At 43.0% G+C, this 15,406-nt stretch overlaps 1 protein-coding gene across 1 annotated transcript; it reads right to left on the bottom strand.

Annotated features, from left to right (window-relative positions):
* Positions 1 to 13,877: 13,877 nt before the first annotated feature.
* Positions 13,878 to 14,667, bottom strand: LOC137333929 (putative nuclease HARBI1). The gene is made up of 2 exons (XM_067998285.1): positions 14,325 to 14,667; positions 13,878 to 14,260 (listed from the first exon to the last, which is right to left on the bottom strand). The coding sequence occupies exons 1-2, from the start codon at positions 14,665 to 14,667 to the stop codon at positions 13,878 to 13,880; spliced, it is 726 nt and encodes a 241-aa protein (XP_067854386.1).
* Between the last annotated feature and the right edge of the window lie 739 nt (positions 14,668 to 15,406).

The following is a 15,406-nucleotide window of genomic DNA, read 5'->3' on the forward strand; positions in this document are numbered from 1 at the left end:
GCAAATATTCCTTTTTGGGCCAAGGATTTCTGACGGGATTGACATACACTGGGGTTCCACTGGAGAAATGCCTCAGTGGAGTTATAGAATCATAGAAGTTTACAACATGGAAACAGGCCCTTCGGCCCAACATGTCCATGTCGCCCAGTTTATACCACTAAGCTAGTCCCAATTGCCTGCACTTGGCCCATATCTCTCTATACCCATCTTACCCATGTAACTGTCCAAATGCTTTTTAAAAGACAAAATTGTACCCGCCTCTACTACTGCCTCTGGCAGCTCGTTCCAGACACTCACCACCCTTTGAATGAAAAAACTGCCCCTCTGGACCCTTTTGTATCTCTCCCCTCTCACCTTAAATCTATGCCCCCTCGTTATAGACTTCCCTACCTTTGGGAAAAGATTTTGACTATCTACCTTATCTATGCCCCTCATTATTTTATAGACTTCTATAAGATCACCCCTAAACCTCCTACTCTCCAGGGAAAAAAGTCTCAGTCTATCCAACCTCTCCCTATAAGTCAGTTAGGACAGAAAGACGTCACTCATCCTAAATTCCATGATTTCCACCTTCCCATCTGCCCTCAAGAGTACGTGCCCCTGTTTAAAAAGATGGTAGCTTGCCAAGACCCATTCTTCAAGTTGGCTGTATGTTGTTAACAGAATACTGCTCAATTGTGGTCTCTTTTCAGAAATTGGTTCACTGTTCTTCTCACAAAGCCCTCCGTTACATTTTCATCACCCTAGGAAAGCATTCTCTTCCAACACAATTACTGAACTAGCATTGAGGGATGCACAATGGGCGTCTCAGTGGGAATCCCACTTCTACATCGAGTTATATCGAGATTACAGCACAGAAACAGGCCATTAGGCCCAACTGGTCCATGCCAGTGTTTATGCTCCACACGAGCCTCCTCCCTCCCTAATTTATTTAACCCTATCAGCATACCCTTCTATTCCTTTCTCCCTCATGTGTTTATCTAGTTTCCTCTTAAATGTATCTATTCTATTTGCCTCAAGTACCCCTTGTGGTAGCGCGTTCCACATTCTTACCACTCTTTGGGTAAAGAAGTTTCTCCTGAATTCCGTATTGGATTTATTAGCGACTATTTTATATTTATGACCTCTAGTTTTGGACTCCCTCAAAGGTGGAAACATTTTCTCTCCATCTACCCTATCAAACCCTATCATTATCTTAAAGACCTCTATCAGGTCACCGCTCAACCTTTTCTTTTCTAGAGAAAAGAGTCCCAGCCTGTTCAGCCTTTCCTAGTAAGGATATCCGCTGAGTCTGGTATCATCTTTGTGAATCTTTTTTGCACCCTCTCCAATGCCTCTACATCCTTTCTATAACATGGAGACCAGAACTGTGCACAATGTTCCATGTATGGTCTAACCATTTTTCTTTACAAGTTTAACATAACTTCTCTGCTTTTCAATTCTATCCTTTCTAGAAATGAATTTAGTGCTTGATTTGCCTTTTTTATGGCCTTATTAACCTGCATCGCCATTTTTAGTGATTTGTGTATCTGTACCCCGAGATCCCTTTGCTCCTCTATCCCATTTAGACTCTTATTATCCAAGCAGTATGTGGCCCCCTTATTCTTCCTACCAAAAACCACCACCTCACACTTATCGATATTGAAATTCATTTGCCAATTACACACCCATTCTGCAAGTTTATTAATGTCCTCTTGCATTTTGACGTATTCTTCCTTTGTATTAACCACACCCCCTAATTAGGTGTCCTCCGCAAATTTTGAAATTGTACTCCCGATTCCCAAATCCAAATCGTTAATGTAAATTGTGAACAACAGTCCCAGCACCGATCCGCGTGGAACACCACATCCCACCTTTTGCCAGTCTGAGTAACTACCTTTAACCCCTACTCTCTGATTTCTGTTTTGTAGCCAGCTTGTTATCCATTCTGCTACCTATCCCCTGACTCCACATGCTCTGACCTTAGTCATGAGTCAACAATGTGGTAGTTTATCGAAGGCCTTTTGAAAATCCAAATATATTACATCTACTACATTACCCTTGTCTACTCTTTATGTTACTTCTTCAAAGAACTCAATAAGATTGGTCAAGCATGACTTTCCCTTCTGAAATCTGTGCTGACTATTCTTTATTATATTTTTGTTCTCTAGATGCCTTTCCATTACATCTTTGAGTAAAGATTCCATGATCTTTCCTATCACCAATGTTATGCTAACTGGGCTATAGTTCCGTGGACTTATTCTATCTCCCTTTTTAAATATAGAATATAGCTGTCCGCCAGTCCTCTGGAACTTTTCCCTATTCTCGTGAATTATTATATATATGGAATAGTACCTCTGCTATCTCCTCTCTATCATCTTTTCATATTCGCGGATGCAATCCATCCGGACCAGGGGTCTTATCCTCCCTTAGTTTGATTAGTTTATCAATTATCTCCCCCTTTCTATCTTAAATACTTTAATATCTTTTTTGATCTCCTCTTCTAATATCCTGCCCACCGTGTTAGTTTCCCTGGTAAATACAGAGGCAAAGTAACTATTCAATATTTCTGCCATTTCACTGTCATTACCTGTGAGTTTATCTTGTGTATCCTTTAATATCCCTATCCCTATTCTGATTCTTCTTTCGTTATTTATGTGACTGTAGAATACTTTACTATTTCTTTTTATATTCCTTGATAATTTAATTTTGTAGTTCCGCTTTGCTTTCCTAATTGTTTTTTTTACTTCTTTCCTAACCTCTTCGTATTCCCTTTTGTCATCCTCTCTTATACTGTCTATGTTCTTAGACTATGCCTTTTTCATTAGTTTCAATTTAACCCTAATCTCTTTATTCATCCATGGTGTTTCATTATTGGTTAGTTTGTTCTTGCTTTTTAGAGGAATAGATTTCTCCTGAACTCTATTGATCACATTTTGAATATTATTCACTGCTGTTCTACTTCTTTGTCTGTCGATTTTTTATCGAGTTTACCTTCCCTAGTTCCATTCTCATCCCCTCAAAATTATTTTTTTTCCAATCTATTGCTTTGGTCTTTATCTTACTTATGTCTTTCTAAATCATTATTTTAAACCTTATTATGTTATGATCGCTATTGCCTACATGTTCTCCTACACTTACTTCTCTTATCTGTTCTGCTGCATTTCCCATTTCTAGATCCAGCCGTGATTCCTCTCTTGTTGGGCTTCTCACATACTGGGTAAAAAAGCAGTCATGTACACAATGTAAAAACTCCATTCCCCTTTCCCCTTTCCCTGCCTCTTCTTGCCAGTTTATTTGGGGGTAGTTGAAATCTCCCATGATTATTATTCCATGTTTTTTACTCATTTCATAGATTTGTCTATATATTTCATCATCCACTTCCCTTCCACTATTAGATGGTCTGTAGAATATCCCTACTTATCCTTTGTCTCAATCCATGTGGATTCTTGTTCTGTCTTAATGTTACTTATGTCCCTTTTTTCTATTGCCATTATGTTGTCCCTAATTAGATAGGACCAGTGTCTGCGGGACCTCCTTCTCTACCTCCCCCTTGGTTCCCTTACCCTGCTGAGCTATGTGTTGGAGTATCTCTAACTCGTACTCCAGCTCAAGGATTCTGAGCTGGGGTGACTCAAGGCAGAGACATTTCCTGCAGATGTGGCAATCCGGGACAATCTCACTGTCCACAGTCTCCCACATACCACAATCCCGATACATTTCTACGGCCATTTCTAGTGTTTATTTATTAGTATTAATTTAATTCTAGAACTAATAGAACTTAAGGTCGAGATTATATTTAGTGGATGGATTTTAGCTTGATTTTGAATTCAATTAAGTATTCATTATTCTGAATATTGATTTATTTAGCTATTTATTTATAGTTTATAGTTAAAGATAGAGTGTGCACAGTAAATTAAAGACTTAGTTTAAAATCCTCGGGTTCCGCCGCTCCCCGCTCTGTACTCACTTTTTGAGATTTTTCTCTAGGTTCCTGCTCTTTTTAACTGTTTGTTTAGCTTTAAGGCTTTTTAACCAACACTGACAGACTAACCACTAAAAACACTACCAAGTACTGAAGACACTAATCACTAAACACAATAACCACTAAAAACACTTACCAACAAACTAAATACTTACACCGACTTAACTTCAGCGCTCCTCTGTGACGTCACTTTTTGTCTTTCTCTTGATTTTTAAAAAAATTTTACCACTCAGGTCCGCTCTCGCTGTCTCTTTTATAGGCCGCTCAGGTCTGCCCTCCCTGCCTCTTTTATTGGCCGCTCAGGTCCACTCTCCCCACTTCTTTTATTGGCCGCTCAGGTCCACTCTCGCTGCCTCTCTTATTGGCTGCTCTCCCCGCCTCTTTTATTGGCCGCTCAGGTCCGCTCTCGCTGCCTCTTTTATTGGCTGCTCAGGTCCACTCTCGCTGCCTCTTTTATTGGCTGCTCAGGTCCGCTCTCCCCGCCTCTTTTATTGGCTGCTCAGGACCACTCTCGCTGCCTCTTTTATTGTCTGCTCTCCCTGCCTCTTTTATTGGCTGCTCAGATCTGCCCTCCCTGCCTCTTTTATTGGCCGCTCAGGTCCGCTCTCGCTGCCTCTTTTATTGGCTGCTCAGATCTGCCCTCCCTGCCTCTTTTATTGGCTGCTCAGGACCACTCTCGCTGCCTCTTTTATTGGCTGCTCAGATCTGCCCTCCCTGCCTCTTTTATTGGCTGCTCAGGTCTGCCCTCCCTGCCTCTTTTATTGGCCGCTCAGGTCCGCTCTCGCCGCCTCTTTTATTGTCTGCTCTCCCTGCCTCTTTTATTGGCTGCTCAGGTCCGCTCTCCCCGCTTCTTCTATTGGCTGCTCAGGTCCACTCTCCCTGCCTCTTTTATTGGCTGCTCAGGTCTGCCCTCCCTGCCTCTTTTATAGATGATCTACATGCTGGAGGAAGAGGAAGCTGTAAGGGAAATCACATTAATCAGGCAGCACCAGAGGAGAGCCCAACCATCTCAGCACTACCCATGCAGCAGGATCTGTAGAGCCAGATGCATTTTCCAAGACCTTTCTCGATGGAGTCCTTCAACAGGTATTAGGCCCCTAATTTACATATTTAGAGGGCCTAACACCTGTTTGAGGCATCTGCCTGGGAGGCATAAAAAAAGAGCTGCACGAATTTAACAATGGGACCAATGCCTGCACAGATTAGGCACAGCCAATCCTATTACTAAATTGGTATGATTTGCTCCTGTTTAACACCCGAGAAACAGGCACAACGCATACAAATTTCCACCCCATTGTGCCTTACACCAAGCACTGCAGTATCTATGCTGATGAAGGACAGCATAGGTTCCTAGCCTGCCAATTACATGCTACCTACACTGACTGAATTAAAAAGATAATGCTTGCCAATATTCGATCAATAATAATGCATTTGATTTTGCAGTCTTTAAATTATGTCAATATTAAATATAATGGTCCAGCTCCACAGGATAAAAATAACATCTGACGCAATTATATTGAACGAGTAATCCATTGGGCTTCTTCCAGTTTGTGATCTTCAGGCACTGCTCCGGGCAGCAGTGGGTTGTCTGGTTAATTGAGAGAGATGGAAAAAAATACATACGGGGCTTCACCTTGGGATACACTGCAGTGAGTCTATCAGCTCTGTAAAACACTTCTGACAATAAGAAGACAAAGATCGAGAACTGCAAAGAACAAGTATTACAATGGCAGGGTATTTAATGCTGACTTGCATAGGGCAAATTTTGAAGCATTAAAACTACCGTACTTTACTTTCTCATAAGCTAGGCCTTGCATAATAATCTCAGAATAAGGGGTCACCCATTTAAGACGGAGATGAGGAGGAATTTCTTCTCCCAGGGGGTCGTGAATCTTTGGAATTCTTTACCCCAAAAAGCTGTGGAGGCTGAATATTGAATACATTCAAGGCTGAGTTAGACAAATTTTTGATCAGCAAGGGAGTCAAAGGATATGGGGAAAGGGCGGGAAAGTGCAGTTGAGGTAAAAATCAGATCAGCCATGATCTCATTGAATGGCGGAGTAGGCTCGAGGGGCCGAATGGCCAACTGCTCTTATCTCTTATGGTCTTATAATGGCGTATGATCTGTAAATGTAGTTAGAAGATCAAGATAATTTTTTTTTTAATCATTTGCCACTTTGATTTATAAGCCTTTAAAATGCAATTATAACATTTAATATAATATGATGAAGAATGGCAGTGAGTTACATGATGGTAATTTGAACGAGCATTTCTCTGGACAGCATAAACCAAGGACCAAGGACGAAAGGAATTATTAGTTTATCTACCACATGCATTAAAAACTACTTCCTCTCCCAAGCAAAATATTGAAGCAAAAGTTCTATTTTGAATTTACGACCCTTTCAAAAGCTGGAACCCCTATGGACCTTCCTTACACCTATCCGTTTGAATAATTGACTGACTCGGGCATTCAATCTCAAGCTTCCCAACAGGAATCCTAAGATCAGTTTTTATTAAAAGGCTACATTTTTATTAATAAATGTTTTCAGCCCAATGGACCTAAAGCAACAATTATGTACAACGGCCAACAACATCAAGATTTTTAAATTCACCCACATCCAATTAAAACAAATAAGAATATTACTTTCATACAACACAGGATGCCAAATATTTCCAATGCAGCGCTGGATTGCAAACGTCTCAAACTTAGCCCAGAAAGAAATAAACACCATTATTTATATAGCGCCTTTCATGACCTCATGACATCCCAAAACGTTTTACAGCCAATGAAGTACTTTTGAAGTGTAGTCACTGTTGTAACATAGGAAACCAATTAGTGCACAGCAAGGTCCCACAAACAGCAATGTGATAAATGACTAGATAATCTGTTTTAGTGATGTTGGCTGAGGGACAAATATTGGCCAGGACACTGGGAGAACTCTGCTCTTCTTCGAAATAGTGCTATGGGATCTTTAGCATCCACACGAGAGGGCAGACAAGGCCTTGATTTGGCATTTCATCCGAAAGACGGCACTTCCGACAGTGCAGCACTCCTTCAGTACCGCACAGAAGCGCCAACCTAGATTATGTGCTCAAGTCTCTGATGGGACATGAGCCCAAGACCTTCTGACTTAGGCGAGAGTGTTACCACTAAGCCATAGCTAACATTTGGAAATATATCGCCGTTCCTTCGTCGTCGCTGGGTCAAAATCCTGGAACTCCCTTCCTAACAGCACTGTGGGAGAACCTTCACCACACGGACTGCAGCGGTTCAAGAAGGCGGCTCACCACCACCTTCTCAAAGGCAATTAGGGATGGGCAATAAATGCTGGCCTTGCCAACGAAGTCCACATCCCATGAACGAATAAAAAAAACGCCTTGGATTGTTACCATGCCAAACTAAACAACAATATTGCAAACTTAGAACGGGATTTCAAGATTCAAATTTCACACTCGATTGCAAGCATTTTATTTTTAGTACAGGATCCAAAACATCTCAAACTAACCACAGGACTGAATAAATCAAAACTAAGCACCGAATTACAAAATACTAAAAGATAGAAATCTCAAATTTAGCACAGAATCACAAACATCTCAAACCAGCCAGTAGTTTTACTGGGGTAGGTAGCACTAATAGACTACCCAGATTTTCTAAAGGCACAGAAAAGCAATGGTACTCAAAGTCAGCTAACTGAGAAACCATTGAAATGTTTCTATGCTAATGCAAGAAGTCTTAGAAATAAACTGCTGGAACTGCAATCTTATGCAGCATTAGAAAACCCAAATGTTATAGGCGTTACTGAGACATGTCTAGATTTAATGATATGCCAAATGCCATATCGCAGGGTATAAATGTTTTAGGAAAGATAGACTAGGTCAGGAGGGAGGTGGTGTAGCCTTATTTGTCAGAAATAATCTACCTGCTGTGGCAAGATATATTAGCACATCAGCAGTAGCTGAAGCTGTTTGGATTCATTTAGTCCAAGCCAATGGCCCCAAGTTTATGATTGGCACCTGTTGGACAGGCATCCCTAATTGATGAGGAACTTTGTTCGCAAATTGCTAAGGCTTCTAGCCAGGGCCCAATTTGCATTATGGGAGACGTCAACTAAATGGTCTGATGGTAAACCATCTAGTGTAGTGGGAGAGTAGCTAAGACTTTTGCACCATAAATGATTATTTCCTTACACAGCATGTTGGTGAGGCAACTAGGGATAAACAAATTCTAGATCTGGTTTTTAGCAGTGACCCAAATGCTGTATCAAACCTCCATGTGGGGGAGAACACCTGGCCAGCTCTGATAATAATATAATTAAGTTTAATCTTATTGGCCAATCCAAGGCTGCAGCAAATCTAATGCTGGTCCCAGATTTCAAGAGGGCTAACTTTACAAAAAATGGCTGAAGAACTGGCAAAAATTGACTGAGCAAGAGATACTAGATAGACAATCAAGTACTGAGGGCAAATGAGTTCTATTTAAAACCAATCTCAAACAGAATGAAGCCATATATGTTCCAATGGTTAAAAGCTTTTTTTGCTATGTCAGTAGTCAGAAGATCATAAAGGACCATACAGGGCCACTAAAGGATACTCTAGGGTAGATTCAAACTCATTCTCAGGTTATGGTAGAGTTGCTAAATGACTATTTTGCATCAGTCTATATTCCTGTAGACAATGCTTATTGTAAACAATTTTACAACACCAAGTTATAGTCCAACAATTTTATTTTAAAATCCACAAGCTTTCGGAGGCTTCCTCCTTCCTCAGGTGAATGTGGAAATTAAATCCTCGAACCTATCGCATTTATAAATCACAGATCAATGCCTGGTGATTACAGATAGTCTTTTCAACTGCCCGTTGAAGATGTGGGGTGCTTAGTATTGAATGGCATTATTAATATTAAAATAGATAGTAATGTCATCTTGGATAGATTAGGAAAGCTCAAAATTGATGGGGCTCATGGTCTGGATAATATCCATCCAAGTGTGATTAAAGAGATGGGACAAGTGCTCTGAGAGCTCCTTGCCCATTTCTTCAATAGTTCAATAGAGTCAGGGATAGTTCCCTTAGACTGGAAGCCAGCTCATGTAATTCCTACTTTCAAAAAAGAGGACAAATCAGAGCGGGGAACTACAGGCCCAACAGCCTGATATCAATTATTGGGAAGATACTAGTAGGGATCGTAAGAGAGGCCCTTTATGAACACTGGGAAAGGGAAAGGGCTATTAGAAGTTCACAACGCGGCTTACAAAAAAAAAGTCATGCCTAGCAAATTTGATGGAGTTTTTTTGAGGAAGTCACTAGGGTAGTGAATGAGGGTAATCCGGTAAACATTGTCCACCTGAACTTTCAGAAAGCCTTTAATAAAGTACCTCTCAAGGTTACTTCACAAGGTAGAATTATTGTGGTATCAGTAGAAATTTGAAACGCTGGATTAGGGTTTGGCTCCAATCCCACAGCCACAAAGTTGTAGTTAACGGATGTGGTTGAGCCTGGAGACATGTTACTAGTGGTGTCCGCCAGGGATCAGTCTGAGGCCCGCTACTCTTCACGGTCTTCATTAATGACCTGGACGGTGGTGTTGGGAGTATGGTAAGTAAGTTTGGAGATGACACCAAAATATATGCAAGGGTTAAGATGGTTGAGAAGTGCAATCAAATCCAAAAAGATTTAGATGTGCTCGGGAAGTGGGCCACACATTGGCAAATGGCGTTTAATTTAGATAAATGTAGTGTCATGCATGTTGGTTGGGCCAACACAGAATACACGTATCATTTGCAGGGAATCATACTGAAAGAGGTTGAGCAACAAAAAGATCTTGGTGTTATTGTGCACAGATCACTAAAGGTTCATGATCAATGTAGAGAAACTGTAGCTAAAGCTAACTAGGGGTATTGGGTTGTATTAATTGAACCATTCAATATAAATCAAAGGGTACCATTTTGATACTATACATGTCACTGGTCAGACCGCTTCTAGAGTACTGTGCCCAGTTTTGGTCCCCCCACATGGTGGGTGATATAATGGCCTTGGAAAAGGTTCAGAGGAGAGCTACAAGAATGATTCCTAGCTTAAAGAATCTCAGCTACTCAGATAGACTCAAAGACCTTGGTCTATTTACTTTAGAGCAGCGTAGACTTAGAGGTAACCTGATAGAGATCTATAAAATAATTAAAGGGCTGAATAGCATCCCTATTGATAGATTATTTTAGTTTAACAGATTGGGGAGGACCAGGGGACATGAGCTTAAACTATGGAAAAGTAAGAATAGACTGGATATCACGTGGTTCTTCTTTTCCCAGAGAATTATGGGCCTCTGGGATACATTGCCGGCTGGTGCGGTGGGTGCTGACTCTCTGCCTTCGAGAGGGAGCTGGACCAGTTCCTGACTGGGGCAGAGATCGCATCATATAGAAGGTAAGTGTCTTTATAGATAACACTTGGTCCATGTGATCTCCTGGACTGGTTTCGATCGCCTGAGGGGATCAAAGAGGAATGATATAATAATTTTTCCCTTATTGACCCTGGGGTTTTTTCTGTTTTTTTGCCTCTCCCAGGAGATTACACGTCGGTGAGGGTGGGTGTGAGGGGGAAGAAAGACGTGTTTAGCCATGATGGTGTAGGACAGGCTCGATGGACCAGCTGGTCTTTTCCTGCCCATCAATTTCATACTACTGAAGGCCTAGCACAAGAATTTACATTTTGTTTTTAGCAGAGGCAGTCATAATCAATATTAGCTATCCATAAGTGTTCTTAAAGAAATTATAGGATGAGAATTACTGTAAGACAGTAATAGAATGTTTGGCCTTTTTGTTTTAACCTACAACATTACTTCAATCCATACAGCGACCTCAGTGTAAAATCAATACTACATTTATTTGATTCTTCAGGAAAAACATGCCATCTTGTACAACAGCCAATTCTGCAATATTTTAGTTGAACTTACTGAAACTAATCGATGCGTGCTTTGATTGTGGCAATGTCTATCTGAAAGCTAATGCCACGATCTGAATGTGCACATCTTCTCCTCCCATCTTTATTTGAGTGATCCGGAGGCATCCTTAAACTTTGAATACAGTCCTCTGCAATTTGGAATACTAGTAGCCTGGGGTCTTCATTAGTCACTTGGCAATGAGCACTCATGCATGGCAATTTGCATGAGAGATGGAGTCATAGAGCGAGAAGGAGATGCAAACAACAACAACTTGCATTTATATAGCTCCTTTAACGTAGTACAATGTCCCAAGATGCTTCACAGGAGCTACCGAGCCACAAAAGCAGATATTAGGACAAGTGACCAAAAGCTTAGTCAAAGAGGTAGGTACTAAGGAGCATCTTAAAGGGAGAGAGAGAAGTAGAGAGACAGAGAGGCTTAGGGAGTTTAAACTTTGTGTAAGACATACAGAGAGGAGACAGAAGGAAAGAGAGACTTTCAGAAAGGAAAAAGGGCATGATTTTTACCTGGAGCTGGGAACTCAACGGGTGGGTAGATAATCAGGTGGGAAATCTGAAAGTAAAGTGAGTGCGTCAGGATTAGCAATCGCAACTAAATTGAAGGCAATTAATTTTATTTCCTGGTTTTACGTCTCCAAGCTGTGCAGTGGGGGATACTGCGCATGATGCAATCTGAACTCTACTATTTAAACTGCCAATGCAAAAATGGATTTTGGAGGAGAAAGGAGGAAGTTAAGTGATGGAAGCGCAGTTTCTCGGACACGTCACTTGAAGTACTGCCGGGTACTGTGAGAAACAGAAGGGAGGTCATCGACCCAAGAGATCGGAGGAAGAAACCTGCTTCTGTTACCAAGAAGACATCGTTGAGGAGGTCAGCAGCAGGAACACGGTGCCCAGGTCTTGGCCGCAGTGCAGGAAGTGTTTTAAGGACCTAACCAGGTCAGGAAAAGTGAGTATATTATCTGATTCACCTACATCCTGTATTTTGTACACCCCCCTCTCACCCTGTGTTGGCACACCTTCTCCATCACATCACTCCTCACACCCACTTAAGTTTCAGCATCAACCATCCTTCACTTTCTATGCACTTCCTCACCTCCCCATTTATTCACCCACCACTACCACTCACCCCAATCCTGATGCGATATGATGCATCTGTCTGATAATCACCTTTTGATGCATCTGTTTCATAGTCAGCCTCACCCTAAGCAATGCATCCATCAGGTGAATACGTCACCTTCAGTCACTCCCAGATCTGTTCATTCTCCCTTTGTAGGAGAAAAAAGCGCAAAAAGCAAGGGAGAGGACCCTTGAAGGCGGACCACCACAAATAGTCCAGCTGACAGATGCAGAGGAGAAGGCCATGGAAATCAATCACACCATTGTATGCCTATCCATCGGAGATGGAGAGACTGGCAACCCACAGATGCCTGGTGACAGAACTTTAACATCTTTCACACACATGATTATTTTATTTCATCAATGATTGAACATTGACAGACAGACCTCAGAATGGAGATTGGAAAAATTGTCACTTGGCCAATGAATAATTAGTATCGCTTTCTGTAGTCTTCCAGGGCCTTCACAATTTCAAGAAGAATTTGACCAGATGGAAGACATCAATTACTCAGAGGACCTCATTCCTTCTGAGGGTGCACCGTCACAGGACATACAGCCATGCACCAGCACAGATACTCGCACTTCAGTGGGTAATTTTAGCCAGATAATTGGGTTGTCACCGGTGATTCACCACTCACAGGTGAGCACAAGCAGACACCGGTGGCAGGGGCAGCTGTGGAGAGTCCGCATCGGTGGGCGCACTCCTCTCCAAGCTCTGCCCAGCTGGACACAGATGCTGAACCCGGGAGCCATCATTGAGAAGGAGAATGATTGAGGTACAGATTCACCTTTGCAATGTGCTGAAAGAAGTGCCACACACACTCTCCACAATAGTGGAGAGGATGGAGGAGTCCAACTCCAACATTAGTGGATAGGTGGCACAGGTAAGTGTGAGAATGTCTGCAATGAAGAGAGTGACTGCCTCCATTGAGCTTCAACCACGGCTCTTAAATGAGTCCATGCAGGCCATGACCACGGCCATGCAGACTTTGGACGCCAACATGTCTGCAACCTTAAACAGACTAACAGATACCTTATCCATGGCCTTACAATGCTTCACTGATCTGCACCAAGGTGCTCTCCAGCAGAGTGGTGGGAGTAATGTGCCGCTGGCCCAGGAGAGGGATGATGGCGAAAGGGGACATGGAAGTGGGAACTCCATTCAAAGCGCTCCCACATCTCAACCGTTGCCCCCCAATCAGTTTCCACAATGGTGCCTCCTCTCCTGATGGCCGAGTCTGCCCCGCACAGGTGCAGATAGAGCAGTTTTTGGCGAGGCTCTCACGGGCTCCAAAACCCAGAGGCCGTAGGCCGAGAGCAGGTCAGTGGTCAAGGCAGGGATCTGAACAGCCTGCCACTACTTTGCTGAAGCTACAGGGGATGCACCACGTAGAAGTAGTAGAAAGTGTAAGTTAAAGCAATTGTAGTTCACCAAGGGTATGCACAAGGGTGTTTAAATAAATGTTATGTTAATTCTCCTTTTTTTTATATTGGCACATTACATTTATTGATTAGCACCACTACCACGTCTTGCCCACTCGTCCCGCATGTCAAGTCGACCTTTCATTTGCTTCATCATGAATGCCATTACATGACGGTACCCATTGGGTGAATGTGCAGTGGGTGTATGCGTGGTTGAAGAACTGTTTTGTGCAAAGGGAGGTTGGGGGGTGGTGGTGGTGGTGGTGGTGATTGTTCCAGGTGGCCTGAGTATCTAAATTGCTTTATTTTGCAACTCTCATTGTGAGAATCTGTCAGATATGAGGGCCTCATGGGCAGCAATGTGCGTAGATAGTCTGGCGATAGGTGCCCCATTTTCATTTTCCTCCACCTCCTCCTCCTACTCCTCATCCCTCTCATCCTCTTCCTCTTCTTCAATGTTGCCAGCAGCAGAGGATGCTTGATGAGCGCGTTCGACATCCTCCACCTGTAAACCTCTCTGCTGCGCTATGTTGTGCAGGACGCAGCACATCATGATTATACTGGAGACCCTTGCTGGCGAGTACTGAAGGGCTCCTCCAGACCTATCTAGGCACCTGAAGCACATCTTCAACATGCCGATGACTTGCTCACTGACACACCTGATAGTCATGTCGCTTTGGTTGTATCGCTCTTGTGCCTCATTGGTGGGGTTCCTCACAGGTGTCATGAGCCATGTTTGCAGGGGGCATCCCTCGTCTCTAATGAACCAGCCCTTAAGTCTGTCTCCTGTTTTGAAGAGGTCTGGAATGTTGGAGTCGAGCAGAATGAAGGCCTCATAACAGCTACCAGGGAATCTGGCTCACACCTGCAGAAATCTTCCTGTGGTCATACTCCAGCTGTGCATTGATGGAGTGATAGCCCTTTTGGTTTATGAAGACTCCTGGCTCAGGTGGTGGTCTTTGGATTGCCACATGTGTGCAATCGATTGTGTCCTGCACCCATTGGAAGCCAGCCAGAGAGGCGAAACCCACTGCCAGCTCATTCTGGCTGATGTTGTCGCAGGGGAAGTTCACGTAATCGGACTCCCTCGTAAACAACCCATCCATCACCTGCCTTATACATTTATGTGCAGATGATTGAGACACCCTGGAGATGTCACCAGTGGTGCCCTGGAAGGACCCAGAGGCAATGAAATTGAGGACAGTCATTACTTCTACTGCGATAGCCAATGCGTGGCCACCAGGTCCAGCTCTTCCTCAAGGTGGCTGCAGATATCTGCGACCACCTGCTGACTCTATCTGAGCCTGCGTAGACACTGCTCTTCAGAGAGGTCCAGGAAGCTCAGCCTCTGCCCGTATACCCTCTCACGTGGGTAGTGCCTCCTTTGACGTCGACCCCTCTGTTCATCCCCTCTCTGCTGTTCTCCAGGTTCTAGTTGCACACCTCTGTCTTGTGCACCTGCAGATCCCAACACAGCACGATGTGGATGTTCATTTTCCTCCTCCTCAGATGTCCTCTGGAATACATCCATTGTGTCCCCATCCTGATCTTGTCAGTTTGAGAGGCTCCAATCCCTTCCTAAAGCTGCCTCAACAAAAAACTCTCAGTCTCAACAAAGAACTCTCAGTCTCAACAAAGAACTCTCAGTCTCAACACAAGGAGAACTCTCAGTCAAACATTTGCCTTAGAAAACTGAGATGCTTGAGCTTTGATTGTGATGTGTCAATCATAGGTTTAAAGGCCCAAATCAACTCCTGCATGAATCTCGCCTTGGTTTCACTAGCGAGATTGAGAATGCATGGGTAACCCACACAGGTAAGGTTCAATTAGTTTCACATTTAGAATCCACAAAAAAATAATCACCTCAACTATTCAGTGAGGTAAATTGCCCCTTTAACAACACGCCTGCCGGTATTAAGTGGGGACGTGACTTTTGGGTTTCAGCTG

This window comes from Heptranchias perlo, chromosome 17, assembly GCF_035084215.1.
Source record: "Heptranchias perlo isolate sHepPer1 chromosome 17, sHepPer1.hap1, whole genome shotgun sequence".
Lineage (NCBI taxonomy): Eukaryota > Metazoa > Chordata > Chondrichthyes > Hexanchiformes > Hexanchidae > Heptranchias > Heptranchias perlo.

Excerpts from the sequence above, each read along its gene's own strand:
- LOC137333929 (XM_067998285.1), bottom strand. The coding sequence starts at position 14,667 with ATGACTGTCCTCAATTTCATTGCCTCTGGGTCCTTCCAGGGCACCACT. Across the intron at positions 14,261-14,324 it reads CCACAGGAAGATTTCTGCAG|ACCTCTTCAAAACAGGAGAC; the intron begins GTGTGAGCCAGA and ends CCAACATTCCAG.